This window comes from Nerophis lumbriciformis, linkage group LG17 (genome assembly GCF_033978685.3).
Source record: "Nerophis lumbriciformis linkage group LG17, RoL_Nlum_v2.1, whole genome shotgun sequence".
Taxonomy (NCBI): Eukaryota; Metazoa; Chordata; class Actinopteri; order Syngnathiformes; family Syngnathidae; genus Nerophis; species Nerophis lumbriciformis.
Genome location: NC_084564.2, coordinates 1,142,612 through 1,159,034, shown reverse-complemented (window position 1 = coordinate 1,159,034; position 16,423 = coordinate 1,142,612). Strand labels below are relative to the sequence as shown.

Here is a 16,423-nt window from a genome sequence, read left to right as displayed (position 1 = left end):
TAAATGAAGAATAGTGAACAACAGGCTGAATAAGTGTACGTTATATGAGGCATAAATAACCAACTGGTATGTTAACGTAACATATTATGGTAAGAGTCATTCAAATAACTATAACATATAGAACATGCTATACGTTTACCAAACAATCTTGTCACTCCTAATCGCTAAATCCCATGAAATCTTCTTCCTCGGTGTCGCCTCTGGTATGTCCTTTCTTTCTGCTGCTGGATTGCCGTTCTCTGCTGCATATTTCACTACGTCCAGCTTGTAATCTGCACTATATTATTTCCTTTTCGTGCCATTTTTGTTCAGTCCTTCTCAGTTTTTATAAGTTACCGCCAATGTTGATGTGATCCATTTTAATAACTACGGCAGTAGCATATAGCAGTTAGCATCCCATGACCCACAATGCACTTCTGCTATGACCCTACCCCACCAAATTCTTATTGGTTGGCGTGTGAGTGACAATTGCATCCATTTGCTTCGTCTCTTACGCGAATGAGATAAATAATATTTGATATTTTACGCTAATGTGTTAATAATTTCACACATAAGTCGCTCCGGAGTATAAGTCGCACCCCCGGCCAAACTATGAAAAAAACTGCCACTTATAGTCGGAAAAATACGGTACATACTATTTTTAGATGGCGTTCATTTGAGTTCGCGTTTTTCCTCAATCCTCATACCATGCCATGTTTTGTTATCGTCAATATAGTGTTGACATTTAGCTGTCAAAATAACAACATGACGTATGACAATGATAGACAACAGAAGAACATACGTATCAATCAGTGAAACCAGTGCCAGCTGGTGTCCTACTTACTTCTGTATGGTGCTCTGCAGCGTCTCCACGTTGCCCTGACAACGGTCCAGCGTCCGCCGGGTGATGTTGACGCTCATGGAGTCGATGCACACGTTGTCTGCGAAGACAGGCAAACACATGAGCTCCTTCTTAAGGCAGGACATCTTTATGGCCTCTCAGTGTGCTGCTCAACCGTGTGTCGGAGTACAGAATCCACTACTTTTTTGGCACAGACCAAATCTCGCAAGTTCACGTAAAATCCAACAGGGCCATGTTTCGGTACCGGGGTTGCGTATGACTTCAAGTCACTTGGCGATCACTCCAGCAGCACTAAGAGCTCAACTCAGCCAAACTATATCGAGGCAATGTTGCAATTTTCAATGCCAACAAATAAGGCTGAAACGACGTGTCGGCATAGTCGACGTCATCGATTACGTAAATACGTCGACGCCGTTTTTGTGCGTCGACGCGTCGCATACTTGACTAGCCGCCAGGGCGCTAATTAATTTAAAACCTTTTCTCTCTCCTGCTCTAAAAGGCGTGGGGTAAATTTAGGCCTGCGCTTATAAATTTGAGTGATGTAAGGATACCATCATGAAAAGCACATTTAATACAAAAAACGTTAATATGGTCTTACCTTTACTTATGAGTCCATGCGCAGCTGCTTCTGATCAAAAGCATCGATAACTTGTTTATAGAAGTCTTCCTTATCTTTCTTCAGTTTTAAAAGTCTCTCTGTCTCGATGGAGATATTCCTTTAAGTACCGTATTTTCCGCACTATTAGCCGCACCTAAAAACCACAAATTTACTCAAAAGCTGACAGTGCGGCTTATAACCCGGTGCGCTTTATATATGGATTAATATTAAGATTCATTTTCATAAAGTTTCGGTCTCGCAACTACGGTAAACAGCCGCCATCTTTTTTCCCCGTAGAAGAGGAAGTGCTTCTTCTTCTACGCAAGCAACCGCCAAGGTAAGCACCCGCCCCCATAGAAGAGGAAGCGCTTCTTCTTCTACTGTAAGCAACCACCCGCCCGCGTAGAAGAAGAAGAAGAAGCGCGCGGATATTACGTTTCATTTCCTTTGTGTGTTTACATCTGTAAAGACCACAAAATGGCTCCTACTAAGCGACAGGTTTCCGGTTCATGAAAAGACGCAATCTCTCCATCCGCACACGGACTACTATTTCACAGCAACTGCCTAAAGACTTTCAAGAAAAGCTGGCTACTTTCCGTGCATATTGTAAAAACAAGATAGCTGAAAAAAAGATCCGGCCAGAGAACATTATCAACATGGACGAGGTTCCACTGACTTTTGATATTCCTGTGAACCGCACTGTGGATACAACGGGAGCACGTACGGTGAATATTCGCACCACAGGGAATGAGAAGTCATCCTTCACTGTGGTTCTAGCTTGCCATGCTAATGGCCAGAAACTTCCACCCATGGTGATATTCAAAAGGAAGACCTTGCCAAAAGAGACCTTTCCAGCCGGCGTCATCATAAAAAGCTAACTCGAAGGGATGGATGAAGAAAAGATGAGCGAGTGGTTAAGGTAAGTTTAAGTTTACGCGAAGAGGCCGGGTGGCTTTTTTCACGCAGCTTCGTCCATGTTGATAAACGACTCCATGCGCGCCCACATCACGCTGGTTTTAATATATTATTAAAGTTTGACTGACCTATCTGACTGTTTTTTTGACATTCCTTTAGCGCAGTTAGATGCGGCTTACAACACGGGGCGGCTTATAGGTGGACAAAGTTTTGAAATATGCCGTTCATTGAAGGCGCGGCTTATAACCCAGGGCGCCTTATGGTGCGGAAAATACGGTATATATATATTTTTTTTTAATTATATATATATTTTATTGTATATATATATAAATAAATAAAAGAAATACTTGAATTTCAGTGTTCATTTATTTACACATATAACACTCATCTACTCATTGTTGAGTTAAGGGTTGAATTGTCCATCCTTGTTCTATTCTCTGTCACTATTTTTCTAACCATGCTGAACACCCCTTCGTAGGTACCCAGAAAGGTTTCGAGTACCACCAAAAAAACTGAATCTCTGAAGACAGTATAAAAATCTGTGTTAAAGGTGTACAAATACTGTTTGTATAATAAGCATGTTATTTTTTACAAATGAGGGTTAAGAGTTGAGTACTAAAAAAAAAAAAGAAAAGAATGTGGCTTAAGTACAGTTTTTTAATCGAGCTGCTGCATTTTTTTGGTTGGGTTGTTTATTTATTTTGAGTAACTTCTATACATTTCTAAAAGGGGAGGAATGTAATAGTGATCTATGTTTGTCTGTTGCCATCTCCTGGTGAATGTTGGCTATAGCATACTGGGGTTACTTTTTGGTTGGCCAACGATTTACGTGGTGTTGCGCACCTGACGTCACTCAGGTCCGCATGGAGCTGGAGGGGGCGTGGCTTCCAGCTACGCCTGAATTTCGGGAGATTTTCGGGAGAAAATTTGTCCCGGGAGGTTTTCGGGAGAGGCGCTGAATTTCGGGAGTCTCCCGGAAAATCCGGGAGGGTTGGCAAGTATGCATCTGTTGCTGGCGGGAAGATCCCAAACATTTTGTGCTGATGAACCGTGACACTCACCGATGTTGTGCGCCTCGTCAAAGACCACCACGGAGTTCTTGGCCAGTTCTTTGGACACCAGGTCGGCTATCTTGGGGTCGAGTAGGTAGTGGTAGCTGTACACCACGATGTTGGCGTGCAGGATCTGGTGGGGACAACGTTACTGGGGGTGGGGTTGCGGCATTCTTTCACTTCCTGTCGGACGGCGCGTACCGCGTAGCGCGCCAGGTAATAAGGACACCAGCCTTTCCTGCGTCCAAAGTCCTTCAGGTCGTCCAGGTTGTAGACGGCGGCGGGTAGCGGCACCTGCCGGCCGACGGCGTCAAACTCCTGCAGGGAAGTGCAGCAGGTTAATAGCGAGGAGCCGGCGACTGCACGTGCTGGCGGCGATATGGGCACCTCATAGAAGCTGCAGGAGGGCAGGTCGGGGTCGCTGTGACGCTGAGCACGGATGTAGGACGCCGTCAGACTGTGACACTTCCCGTCCACTTCCTTGCCGAAGCGCAGACTGCTCACCTGGAAGAAAACACAAGTCCCTTTTTCCAAAACTCCCTATTTTTCAGGATTTCATGGGCTTTTTTCTTCTTTCGCGATTGAGGTATAAAGTGCTTAAGTTCACGGCAGCTTTTTCACAAAGTTGCAGCTAAAGTTGCAATGTTTGAGGCTTTTACCGCAAATACATTGAATTAACTTTTGATCTAATGAATTTGTTAACAATATTCCATGTGTTCCTTGTAAATGTAACCTCAAACATTCACAGGCCTGCAACACAAATACTGTATTGATGTTTTATACTACCGTATTTTCCGCACTATAAGGCGCACCTAAAAACCACAAATTTTCTCAAAAGCTGACAGTGCGCCTTATAACCCGGTGCGCTTTATATATGGATTAATATTAAGATTCATTTTCATAAAGTTTCGGTCTCGCAACTACGGTAAACAGCCGCCATCTTTTTTCCCCGTAGAAGAGGAAGTGCTTCTTCTTCTACGCAAGCAACCGCCAAGGTAAGCACCCGCCCCCATAGAACAGGAAGCGCTTCTTCTTCTACTGTAAGCAACCACCCGCCCGCGTAGAAGAAGAAGAAGCGCGCGGATATTACCGTACGTTTCATTTCCTTTGTGTGTTTACATCTGTAAAGACCACAAAATGGCTCCTACTAAGCGACAGGGATCCGGTTCATGAAAAGACGCAATCTCTCCATCCGCACACGGATTACTATTTCACAGCAACTGCCTAAAGACTTTCAAGAAAAGCTGGCTACTTTCCGTGCATATTGTAAAAACAAGATAGCTGAAAAAAAGATCCGGCCAGAGAACATTATCAACATGGACGAGGTTCCACTGACTTTTGATATTCCTGTGAACCGCACTGTGGATACAACGGGAGCACGTACGGTGAATATTCGCACCACAGGGAATGAGAAGTCATCCTTCACTGTGGTTCTAGCTTGCCATGCTAATGGCCAGAAACTTCCACCCATGGTGATATTCAAAAGGAAGACCTTGCCAAAAGAGACCTTTCCAGCCGGCGTCATCATAAAAGCTAACTCGAAGGGATGGATGAAGAAAAGATGAGCGAGTGGTTAAGGTAAGTTTAAGTTTACGCGAAGAGGCCGGGTGGCTTTTTTCACGCAGCTCCGTCCATGTTGATATACGACTCCGTGCGCGCCCACATCACGCTGGTTTTTAATATATTATTAAAGTTTGACTGACCTATCTGACTGTTTTTTTGACATTCCTTTAGCGCAGTTAGATGCGGCTTACAACACGGGGCGGCTTATAGGTGGACAAAGTTTTGAAATATGCCGTTCATTGAAGGCGCGGCTTATAACCCAGGGCGCCTTATGGTGCGGAAAATACGGTACATAGACTTCAAAGTAGACACTAGATGGCAGTAAAATCACCCACTCAGAGCTCTTTGTCAAAATGTTGTCATTAGAGATGTCCGATAATGGCTTTTTTGCTGATATTGTCCAACTCTCCGATATCAAGCGATACCGATATATACAGTGGTGGAATGAACACATTATTATGCCTCATTTTGTTGTGATGCCCCGCTGGATGCATTAAACAATGTAACAAGGTTTTCCAAAATAAATCAACTCAAGTTATGTAAAAAAAATGCCAACATGGCACTGCCATATTTATTATTGAAGTCACAAAGTGCATTATTTTTTTCAACATGCCTCAAAACAGCAGCTTGGAATTTGGCACATGCTCTCCCTGAGAGAGCATGAGGAGGTTGAGGTGGGCGGGGTAGCGGGGGGTGTATATTGTAGCGTCCCGGAAGAGTTAGTGCTGCAAAGGGTTCTGGGTATTTGTCCTGTTGTGTTACGGTGCGGATGTTCTCCCGAAATGTGTTTGTCATTCTTGTTTGGTGTGGGTTCACAGTGTGTCGCATATTTGTAACAGTGTTAAAGTTGTTTATACGGCCACCCTCAGTGTGACCTGTATGGCTGTTGACCAAGTATGCTTGCATTCACTTGTGTGTGTGAAAAGCCGTAGATATTATGTGATTGGGCCGGCATGCAAAGGCAGTGTCTTTAAGGTTTATTGGCGCTCTGTACTTCTCCCTACGTCCGTGTACACAGCGGCCTTTTAAAAAGTCATACATTTTATTTTTTGAAACCGATACCGATAATTTCCGATATTACATTTAAACGCATTTATCGGTTGATAATATCGGCAGTCCGATATTATCGGACATTTCTAGTTGTAATAATTGAATTAATTAAAACTAATAATAATAATTACTGAAACAAACCCCACCAAATACTTATTTGTTGTGTGCTCTGTTGTCCACCAGATAGAGACATTCTCCGTGTTTATTTACACTTGAAAAGTGTTTGGCCGTCTCATCTTAAACATCCATTCACAGTATAGAGCAGGTGTCGGGAACCTTTTTGGCTGAGAGAGCCATGAAAGCCAAATACATACCTGCCAACTTTTGAAATCAGAAAAACCTAGTAGCCAGGGTCCAGGGGCCGCAGGCCCCGGTAGGTCCAGGACGAAGTCCTGGTGGGGGGTTCCTTCGCCCCCCGACGCAAAATGATTGATTGCATTCAGACAGGTTAAAATGTTGCTAAAACCATCACTTTTCTATCAGTCACAGTGACTTTTCAAAACAAAAATATTACAGCAAAAATCATATGGGTTGATTGACATGTTTATTCTGTAAGCTAACTTCAATAGTTTGAAATGATTTTGACAGTTAATGCCAGTTATCCTGTCAACCTTTCACAAGACTTCAATTTGTTCATTGAAAGTATAAACACTTTTTACAGTAAACAAATGGTAAAACAGTACTAAACAATTCCATTAAAAAAAAAATTGGTGTCATTATTAACTTTCTGTCCAAGCTTGTATAATCTACTGCCTTGTTCAATTGTAAAAAATATTCACATTTCTATCACAATTATCATACTGTAAACATGGTAAGCTAACTTCATTAAAATTAATAGTCCTGTCAATAGCATGGAATTAAGAATTCAAAATATGAAAAATGAATGAAAATTAATTGAAGCCATCAGACACTTGAAAAGTGGCACATCACATCTCTAATGTAATCATTTGAACTTTTCAACAGAAATAGCACTGCAAAAATATTAAGGACATACTTCTGTATTTTGGTAGTTATGCTGTCAACATTTAACAAGATTTCTTCAACTTGGACTTGAAAGCATAAATAGTATAAACACTTTTAACAGTATAACAGTACTAAACAATTCCAATAGATAACATTGGTGTCATTACCTTTTTGTGGCTAAAATCCGAAAAACGTTGAAAGTTTTCCACTTATATCGCTAGCAACGGCATTAGACTTGTGTTTTTTTGTCCCAACGTGGTCTTTTACATCGCTAATTCCTCCGTGTCCGATCGAAAAATCTTGTCTGCACAAGGTGCAATTCGCGTAGTTTTCACCCTTTTTGGAACAGATAATTATTCCCGGATAGGCTTTTGAATATTCTTCACGGAATGACTGCAGTTTTCTTTTCGGTTTAATACTCGTATGCGATTTTTCTCCGGCTGATTCCATGATCGTTCGCTCGTTTGGAAACAATGGCAACTGGTGCCTCGTGCTTGGCAGCGGTGCTATAAATAGCCTCGCGCATGGCATTCGGAATGGCTCGAAAGTAAGTTACGGGAAGCAGTGTCGATTGTCATTGTTGTTACGCGATTTCGTGAATAAAACTTAAAAAAAAAACTTTTAAAAATTATTACCGTATTTTCCGCACCATAAGCCGCCCTGGGTTATAAGCCGCGCTTTCAATGAACGGCATATTTCAAAACTTTGTCCACCTATAAGACGCCCCGTGTTATAAGCCGCATCTAACTGCGCTAAAGGAATGTCAAAAAAACAGTCAGATAGGTCAGTCAAACTTTAATAATATATTAAAACCAGCGTGATGTGGGCGCGCATGGAGTCGTATATCAACATGGACGGAGCTGCGTGAAAAAAGCCACCCGGCCTCTTCGCGTAAACTTACCTTAACCACTCGCTCATCTTTTCTTCATCCATCCATCCCTTCGAGTTAGCTTTTATGATGACGCCGGCTGGAAAGGTCTCTTTTGGCAAGGTCTTCCTTTTGAATATCACCATGGGTGGAAGTTTCTGGCCATTAGCATGGCAAGCTAGAACCACAGTGAAGGATGACTTCTCATTCCCTGTGGTGCGAATATTCACCGTACGTGCTCCCGTTGTATCCACAGTGCGGTTCACAGGAATATCAAAAGTCAGTGGAACCTCGTCCATGTTGATAATGTTCTCTGGCCGGATCTTTTTTTCAGCTATCTTGTTTTTACAATATGCACGGAAAGTAGCCAGCTTTTCTTGAAAGTCTTTAGGCAGTTGCTGTGAAATAGTAGTCTGTGTGCGGATGGAGAGATTGCGTCTTTTCATGAACCGGATCCCTGTCGCTTAGTATGAGCCATTTTGTGGTCTTTACAGATGTAAACACACAAAGGAAATGAAACGTACGGTAATATCCGCGCTCTTCTTCTTCTTCTTCTTCTGCGCGGGCGGGTGGTTGCTTACAGTAGAAGAAGAAGCGCTTCCTGTTCTATGGGGGCGGGTGCTTACCTTGGCGGTTGCTTGCGTAGAAGAAGAAGCACTTCCTCTTCTACGGGGAAAAAAGATGGCGGCTGTTTACCGTAGTTGCGAGACCGAAACTTTATGAAAATGAATCTTAATATTAATCCATATATAAAGCGCACCGGGTTATAAGGCGCACTGTCAGCTTTTGAGAAAATTTGTGGTTTTTAGGTGCGCCTTATAGTGCGGAAAATACGGTAATGAAAAACCGTATTTTTTATCACTGCAACCGTAACCCGGAATAGGTTGATGAAAACCGTACTAAATACGGGAAAACCGGAGTAGTTGGCAGGTATGAGGGTGTAACAACACGAACAGGGACGGATTCAAGTTGCACCAGTGGCCCAAAGATGCAAAAGTGGCAAGAAATTGGACGAAATTTGTTCAAAATACGAGGGAAAGCCGACGAAATGGTCAGTCGTTTGTTCCGCACACTTTACCGAGGAAAGCTATGCTACGACAGAGATGGCAAGAATGTGTGGATATCCTGCGACACTCAAAGCAGATGCATTTCCAACAATAAAGACCCTAGCTTCCCTGGCCTGCTGACATCGAACTCCAAAACTGGACAGATCAGCTTTCAGGAAAAGAGAGCGGATGAGGGTATGTCTACAGAATATATTAATTGATGAAAACTTTATTCATTACTCGCGGTTTTACGTAAATTATTATACATAAACTGTGTTTACCAATAATTTAGCTTAAAAACATTTATTTTTTTCAATCATTCGAGTACATTCGGGTAGTCTGCAGTATTTTGTGTCTATTTAGGTATGGTTAACCTGAGTGCTGAAATCGTGGAAAAATATATGTTCTTAGCGCACCTGAAATGGGCTGTCTGCACTCTCAAAGTGCATGTTGTTGCCAAATGTATTTCATATGCTGTAAACCTAGTTCATAGTTGTTAGTTTCCTTTAATGCCAAACAAACACATACCAATCGTTGGTTAGAAGGCGATCGCCAAATTCGTCCTCGCTTTCTCCCGTGTCGCTGGCTGTCGTGTCGTTTTCGTCGCTTTCGCTTGCATACGGTTCAAACCGATATGGCTCAATAGCTTCGGTTTCTTCTTCAATCTCGTTTTCGCTACCTGCCTCCACACTACAACCATCCGTTTCAATACATGCGTAATCTGTTGAATCGCTTAAACCGCTGAAATCCGAGTCTGAATCCGAGCTAATGTCGCTAAACCTTGCTGTTCTATCCGCCATGTTTGTTTGTATTGGCATCACTATGTGACGTCACAGGAAAATGGACGGGTGTATATAACGATGGTTAAAATCAGGCACTTTGAAGCTTTTTTTAGGGATATTGCGTGATGGGTAAAATTTTGAAAAAAACTTCGAAAAATAAAATAAGCCACTGGGAACTCATTTTTAATGGTTTTAATCCTTCTGAAATTGTGATAATGTTCCCCTTTAACACTGTGATTACCAGAGTAATTATTCATTACTTATGTTAAGCAAATTTCAGCTAAGATTAATCTGAGAGTCAGATGCAGTCATCAAAAGAGCCACAGGTTCCCTACCCCTGCTATAGAGCTATTTTTGTTGGCAAATGAAAGACGATGAGAGATTATCATCACACTTCAACATCTCTAACATGTAAATAATGCCTCTTTGCTAGGTCAGCTTTGCAAATGAAAATATCTTCTTAATTATCTTACCTTGGGCTGAATAAAGTAGAAATAAATGTAGGCAGTCGGGACACGTGTTTATATACTACATTACCCAGAAGTAGTGATGGGTTGATGAGGCGTCATGAAGCGTTTCGACACATTGCAAAACTGTATTGATACTGTGTCGATACTGTGTCACTAAATACTGACATCTGCTGGACATTAAAAATCCCTACAGGCAACCTATGGACCGACTCAACTGACACTGATTTGATGCTCTAGTACAGGGGTCACCAACCTTTTTGAAACCAAAAACTACTTCTTGGGTACTGATTAATGCGAAGGGCTACCAGTTTGATACACACTTAAATAAATAAATATATTGTCATTTGTAAGTTACACGTAAGTGTGATTTAAACAAGAATAGCTAAATAAATAAATGTATATATATAAAAAAAAAAGGGTATTTCTGTCTGTCATTCCGTCGTACATTTTTTTTTTCCTTTTACGGAAGGTTTTTTGTAGAGAATAAATGATGAAAAAAACACTTAATTGAACGGTTTAAAAGAGGAGAAAACACGAAAAAATTTAAAATAAAATTTTGAAACATAGTTTATCTTCAATTTCGACTCTTTAAAATTCAAAATTCAACCGACAAAAAGAAGAGAAAAACTAGCTAATTTGAATCTTTTTGAAAAAATTAAAAAAATAATTTATGGGACATCATTAGTAATTTTTCCTGATTAAGATACATTTTAGAATTTTGATGACATGTTTTAAATTGGTTAAAATCCAATCTGCACTTTGTTAGAATATTTAACAAATTGGACCAAGCTATATTTCTAACAAAGACAAATCAGTATTTCTTCTAGATTTTCCAGAACAAAAATGTTAAAAGAAATTCAAAATACTTTGAAATAAGATTTAAATTTGATTCTACAGATTTTCCAGATTTGCCAGAATAATTTTTTTGAATTTTAATCATAGTAAGTTTGAAGAAATATTTCACAAATATTCTTCGTCGAAAAAACAGAAGCTAAAATATTTATTATTCTTTACAATAAAAAAAATTAAAAATACTTGAACATTGATTTAAATTGTCAGGAAAGAAGAGGAAGAAATTTAAAAGGTAAAAAGGTATATTTGTTTAAAAATCCTAAAATCATTTTTAAGGTTGTATTTTTTTCTCTAAAATTGTATTTCTAAAAGTAATAAGAAGCAAAGTAAAAAATAAATGAATTTATTTAAACAAGTGAAGACCCATCCATCCATCCATTTTCTACCGCTTATTCCAAGTGAAGACCAAGTCTTTAAAATATTTTCTTGGATTTTCAAATTCTATTTGAGTTTTGTCTCTTTTAGAATTAAAAATGTCGAGCAAAGCGAGACCAGCTTGCTAGTAAATAAATACAATTTTAAAAATAGAGGCAGCTCACTGGTAAGTGCTGCTCTTTGAGCTATTTTTAGAACAGGCAAGCGGGCGACTGATCTGGTCCTTACGGGCTACCTGGTGACCGCGGGCACCGCGTTGGTGACCCCTGCCCTAGTATATACAATAATATAAACCAAGTCATTGTATTTCATTTAGGATGATTTCATATCTTCATTTAAATAAAAATATATTTTTATCTTTTTTAGATACAGTCAATAAATAATGTGAACATGTATCATAACATGGAAATCTAAGAGAACGTGTTGTGGATGATTGTGGACTGGGAATTTTTTTAATTTTATTTTTTTACACATTTTTATAAAAAAAAAAAAGTTTTTCCGACGTATTACATTTTAGACGATTTCTCTTAAGTTATTATTTCTCCGGCTGTAGAAAAGAGCCGCTCACAGGGCACAGAGGAGGCGTCGGTGCGACACAGTTGGCGTATCGGTCACGTGACCAAAACAGCTCATGATCGGTCACGTGACTTTCTAAAAGCGGTACGCGCACCGACACAGGGTTTTGCTCTATGAGCTCGACGCATGCGCCGATGCATCGGTGTTGCCGGACCCATCACTACCCAGAAGGCTTAGCGGCGTAGACATGAACCAGTTAGAAGGGGACCGAGCCATACATAGGACGACATGAGAATTGGTTAAATCAATAGGAATTGGTGTGATCGTGACATTGCAAATTCCAGGAGGGACTGATTGTGGTGTCCTTGAACATGATTCTCTCCTGCTGCGGCATGTTCTTGACAACTCACCTCAGGGTGGATGCAGAGGTTCTTCCGGGAGGAAAGCGCCAGAGCCAGGAAGTTGTTTCTCTCGCCCGTTTCTTTGGAACAAAACTCCATCAGCTTCCTGAGCTCCTCAACCACCTGAACAACAAGACAATCTCATAAGCACCGGAAATGTTTCCGCCCGTACGCTGGTGTTGCAATCGGACGCACCTTCTCAATCTCAGGAACCGTTCTGGAGCAGTAGATGAGCTTGGTCACTTCCAGAGGGAACGCCTGAAGAGGCAGAACATTATTTAGTGAAGCTCTCGTGCCACGTTCGCGAGTCAGGAGCTCTTCAAGTACAGTGGGAGCGTCACTCACCCTCTGGTACGCAACAATGAGGGACAACAGAGAGATGGTCTTCCCTGTTCCTGACGGCATCTCCAGGACGCCATGACCCTGAATGTACGCGGAAAGGCCAAGAAAGAATCATCAAGTCCTTTCTAACAAATCTATGGTGGCAAACACAGCAGCGTTCAACCGCTCTAAACCAGAGGTCTCACAAACTTTTTCCACTGAGGGCCACGCACTGAAAAGTCAAAGCAAAGCATATTTTTTTCTAAACCAATACAATATATAGATTTTTTTAACCTTCAGGACCGCCCTTCGAGTTTGGTCCTGGGAACCCAAAAGGGTTTCAGTCATAAAAACATATTTTTTAAATATTATACGCTTACCTTTCTAGATCAACTTCGGGTCTGTCGATATAAAAGATAATGTTATTTAATTTTTCTTATGCTGTTTTTGTCAAATATATATATATATATATATATATATACCGTATTTTCCGCACTATTAGCCGCACCTAAAAACCACAAATTTACTCAAAAGCTGACAGTGCGGCTTATAACCCGGTGCGCTTTATATATGGATTAATATTAAGATTCATTTTCATAAAGTTTCGGTCTCGCAACTACGGTAAACAGCCGCCATCTTTTTTCCCCGTAGAAGAGGAAGTGCTTCTTCTTCTACGCAAGCAACCGCCAAGGTAAGCACCCGCCCCCATAGAACAGGAAGCGCTTCTTCTTCTACTGTAAGCAACCACCCGCCCGCGTAGAAGAAGAAAAAGCGCGCGGATATTACCGTACGTTTCATTTCCTTTGTGTGTTTACATCTGTAAAGACCACAAAATGGCTCCTACTAAGCGACAGGGATCCGGTTCATGAAAAGACGCAATCTCTCCATCCGCACACGGACTACTATTTCACAGCAACTGCCTAAAGACTTTCAAGAAAAGCTGGCTACTTTCCGTGCATATTGTAAAAACAAGATAGCTGAAAAAAAGATCCGGCCAGAGAACATTATCAACATGGACGAGGTTCCACTGACTTTTGATATTCCTGTGAACCGCACTGTGGATACAACGGGCGCACGTACGGTGAATATTCGCACCACAGGGAATGAGAAGTCATCCTTCACTGTGGTTCTAGCTTGCCATGCTAATGGCCAGAGACTTCCACCCATGGTGATATTCAAAAGGAAGACCTTGCCAAAAGAGACCTTTCCAGCCGGCGTCATCATAAAAGCTAACTCGAAGGGATGGATGAAGAAAAGATGAGCGAGTGGTTAAGGTAAGTTTAAGTTTACGCGAAGAGGCCGGGTGGCTTTTTTCATGCAGCTCTGTCCATGTTGATATACGTATGTTTGTGATTGCACATTTGCGTACATTTTGGGAGTGAACAGAGTTGTTAGAACGCTGGTTTTTAATATATTATTAAAGTTTGACTGACCTATCTGACTGTTTTTTTGACATTCCTTTAGCGCAGTTAGATGCGGCTTACAACACCGGGCGGCTTATAGGTGGACAAAGTTTTGAAATATGCCGTTCATTGAAGGCGCGGCTTTTAACCCGGGGCGCCTTATGGTGCGGAAAATACGGTAAATCTCTACATCAATTTCGGATTTATCCGCCGATTGTATAACTTTGTATTATTTTTTCAAGTTAATGGTTTGTTTTATGCCTTTTTACTAAAAAATAAAAACGTTTTTTAATATGGCAAACACAAAATATGCAGTGTTTCCCCCAAAAAATATTTCAAAGTGGAATATTTGATGTTAAGTAATTGAATAGGGCAATAATTCATAACATTGATTTGAATACATTATTTTTTTTTAAAGCAATGACAGATTTGGGGGGGAAAAAAGTCTGCATGGCAGCTTTGTGTTATTAAAGCATACCTGCCAACTTTTGAAATCAGAAAAACCTAGTAGCCAGGGTCCAAGGGCCGCAGGCCCCGGTAGGTCCAGGACAAAGTCCTGGTGGGGGGTTCAGGCTTCGCCCCCCGACGCAAAATGATTGATTGCATTCAGACAGGTTAAAATGTTGCTAAAACCATCACTTTTCTATCAGTCACAGTGACTTTTCAAATCAAAAATATTACAGCAAAAATCATATGGGTTGATTGACATGTTTATTCTGTAAGCTAACTTCAATAGTTTGAAATTATTTTGACAGTTAATGCCAGTTATCCTGTCAACCTTTCACAAGACTTCAATTTGTTCATTGAAAGTATAAACACTTTTTACAGTAAACAAATGGTAAAACAGTACTAAACAATTCCATTTAAAAAAAAATTGGTGTCATTATTAACTTTCTGTCCAAGCTTGTATAATCTACTGCCTTGTTCAATTGTAAAAAATATTCTGTGCCTAAAATTCACATTTCTATCACAATTATCATACTGTAAACATGGTAAGATAACTTCATTAAAATTAATAGTCCTGTCAATAGCATGGAATTACAATTCAAATGTAGTTTTTTGTTTTTAATGAAAATTAATTGAAGCCATCAGACACTTGAAAAGTGGCACATCACATCTCTAATGTAATCATTTGAACTTTTCAACAGAAATAGCACTGCAAAAATATGAAGGACATACTTCTGTATTTTGGTAGTTATGCTGTCAACATTTAACAAGATTTCTTCAACTTGGACTTGAAAGCATAAATAGTATAAACACTTTTAACAGTATAACAGTACTAAACAATTCCAATAGATAACATTGGTGTCATTACCTTTTTGTGGCTAAAATCCGAAAAACGTTGAAAGTTTTCCACTTGTATCGCTAGCAACGGCATTAGACTTGTGTTTTTTTGTCCCAACGTGGTCTTTTACATCGCTAATTCCTCCGTGTCCGATCGAAAAATCTTGTCTGCACAAGGTGCAATTCGCGTAGTTTTCACCCTTTTTGGAACGGATAATTATTCCCGGATAGGCTTTTGAATATTCTTCAGGGAATGACTGCAGTTTTCTTTTCCGTTTAAGACTCGTTTGCGATTTTTCTCCGGCTGATTCCATGATCGTTCGCTCGTTTGGAAACAATGGCAACTGGTGCCTCGTGCTTGGCAGTGGTGCTATAAATAGCCTCGCGCATGGCATTCGGAATGGCTCGATAGGAAGTTACGGGAAGCAGTGTCGATTGTCATTGTTGTTACGCGATTTCGTGAATAAAACTTAAAACATTTTTTTTTTTTAATGAATGAAAAAACGTATTTTTTATCACTGCAACCGTAACCCGGAATAGGTTGATGAAAACCGTACTAATTACGGGAAAACCGGAGTAGTTGGCAGGTATGTTAAAGTCAACATTGCAACTTTTCCCGGTACATTTCACCTGTTTGCTCTTTTATTGTTTGCTCTTCTATTCCACGTTCTTATTCCTTTTTTTTTTTTAAAATATCATATTTAGAATGAGCCGCAGGGCAATAAAAAAAAAAAATTCAGTTGCGGGCTGCAAGTGGCCCTCAGATCACATTTTGGACACCCTGCTTCAAACACAGAACTTCTACAAACCCAATACAACAGAGAAAATGTTGTCCTTGTTGAACCCTTCAAGACATATTTTTTTCACCATTCATGATTATAAGGCGCACTGCCGATGAGCGGGTCTATTCAGGTCTTTTTTTATACAAAAGTCGCACCGGATTATAAGGCGCATTAAAGGGGTCACATCATGATTTTTTTTCTAAATTAAAAAGACTTCCTTGTGGTCTACATAACATGTAATGGTGGTTCTTTGCTCAAAATGTTGCATAGATGATGTTTTACACATCATCTTCAAGTCGCTTTCTGACAGTCGCTTCAGGATGCACCGTTTTGTGGGCGCT

At 40.4% G+C, this 16,423-nt stretch overlaps 1 protein-coding gene across 1 annotated transcript in view; it reads right to left on the bottom strand.

Annotated features, from left to right (window-relative positions):
* ercc2 (excision repair cross-complementation group 2) overlaps positions 1-16,423 on the bottom strand; it is a 42,967-nt gene that overhangs the window by 15,994 nt on the left and 10,550 nt on the right. The window contains exons 3-9 of the mRNA XM_061972178.1: positions 12,638-12,715; positions 12,488-12,550; positions 12,302-12,415; positions 3,794-3,910; positions 3,608-3,724; positions 3,416-3,539; positions 824-920 (exon numbers count right to left, since the gene is read on the bottom strand). Of these exons, the coding sequence (XP_061828162.1) occupies positions 824-920; positions 3,416-3,539; positions 3,608-3,724; positions 3,794-3,910; positions 12,302-12,415; positions 12,488-12,550; positions 12,638-12,715 (710 nt within the window). The remainder of the gene's footprint in view (positions 1-823; positions 921-3,415; positions 3,540-3,607; positions 3,725-3,793; positions 3,911-12,301; positions 12,416-12,487; positions 12,551-12,637; positions 12,716-16,423) is intronic.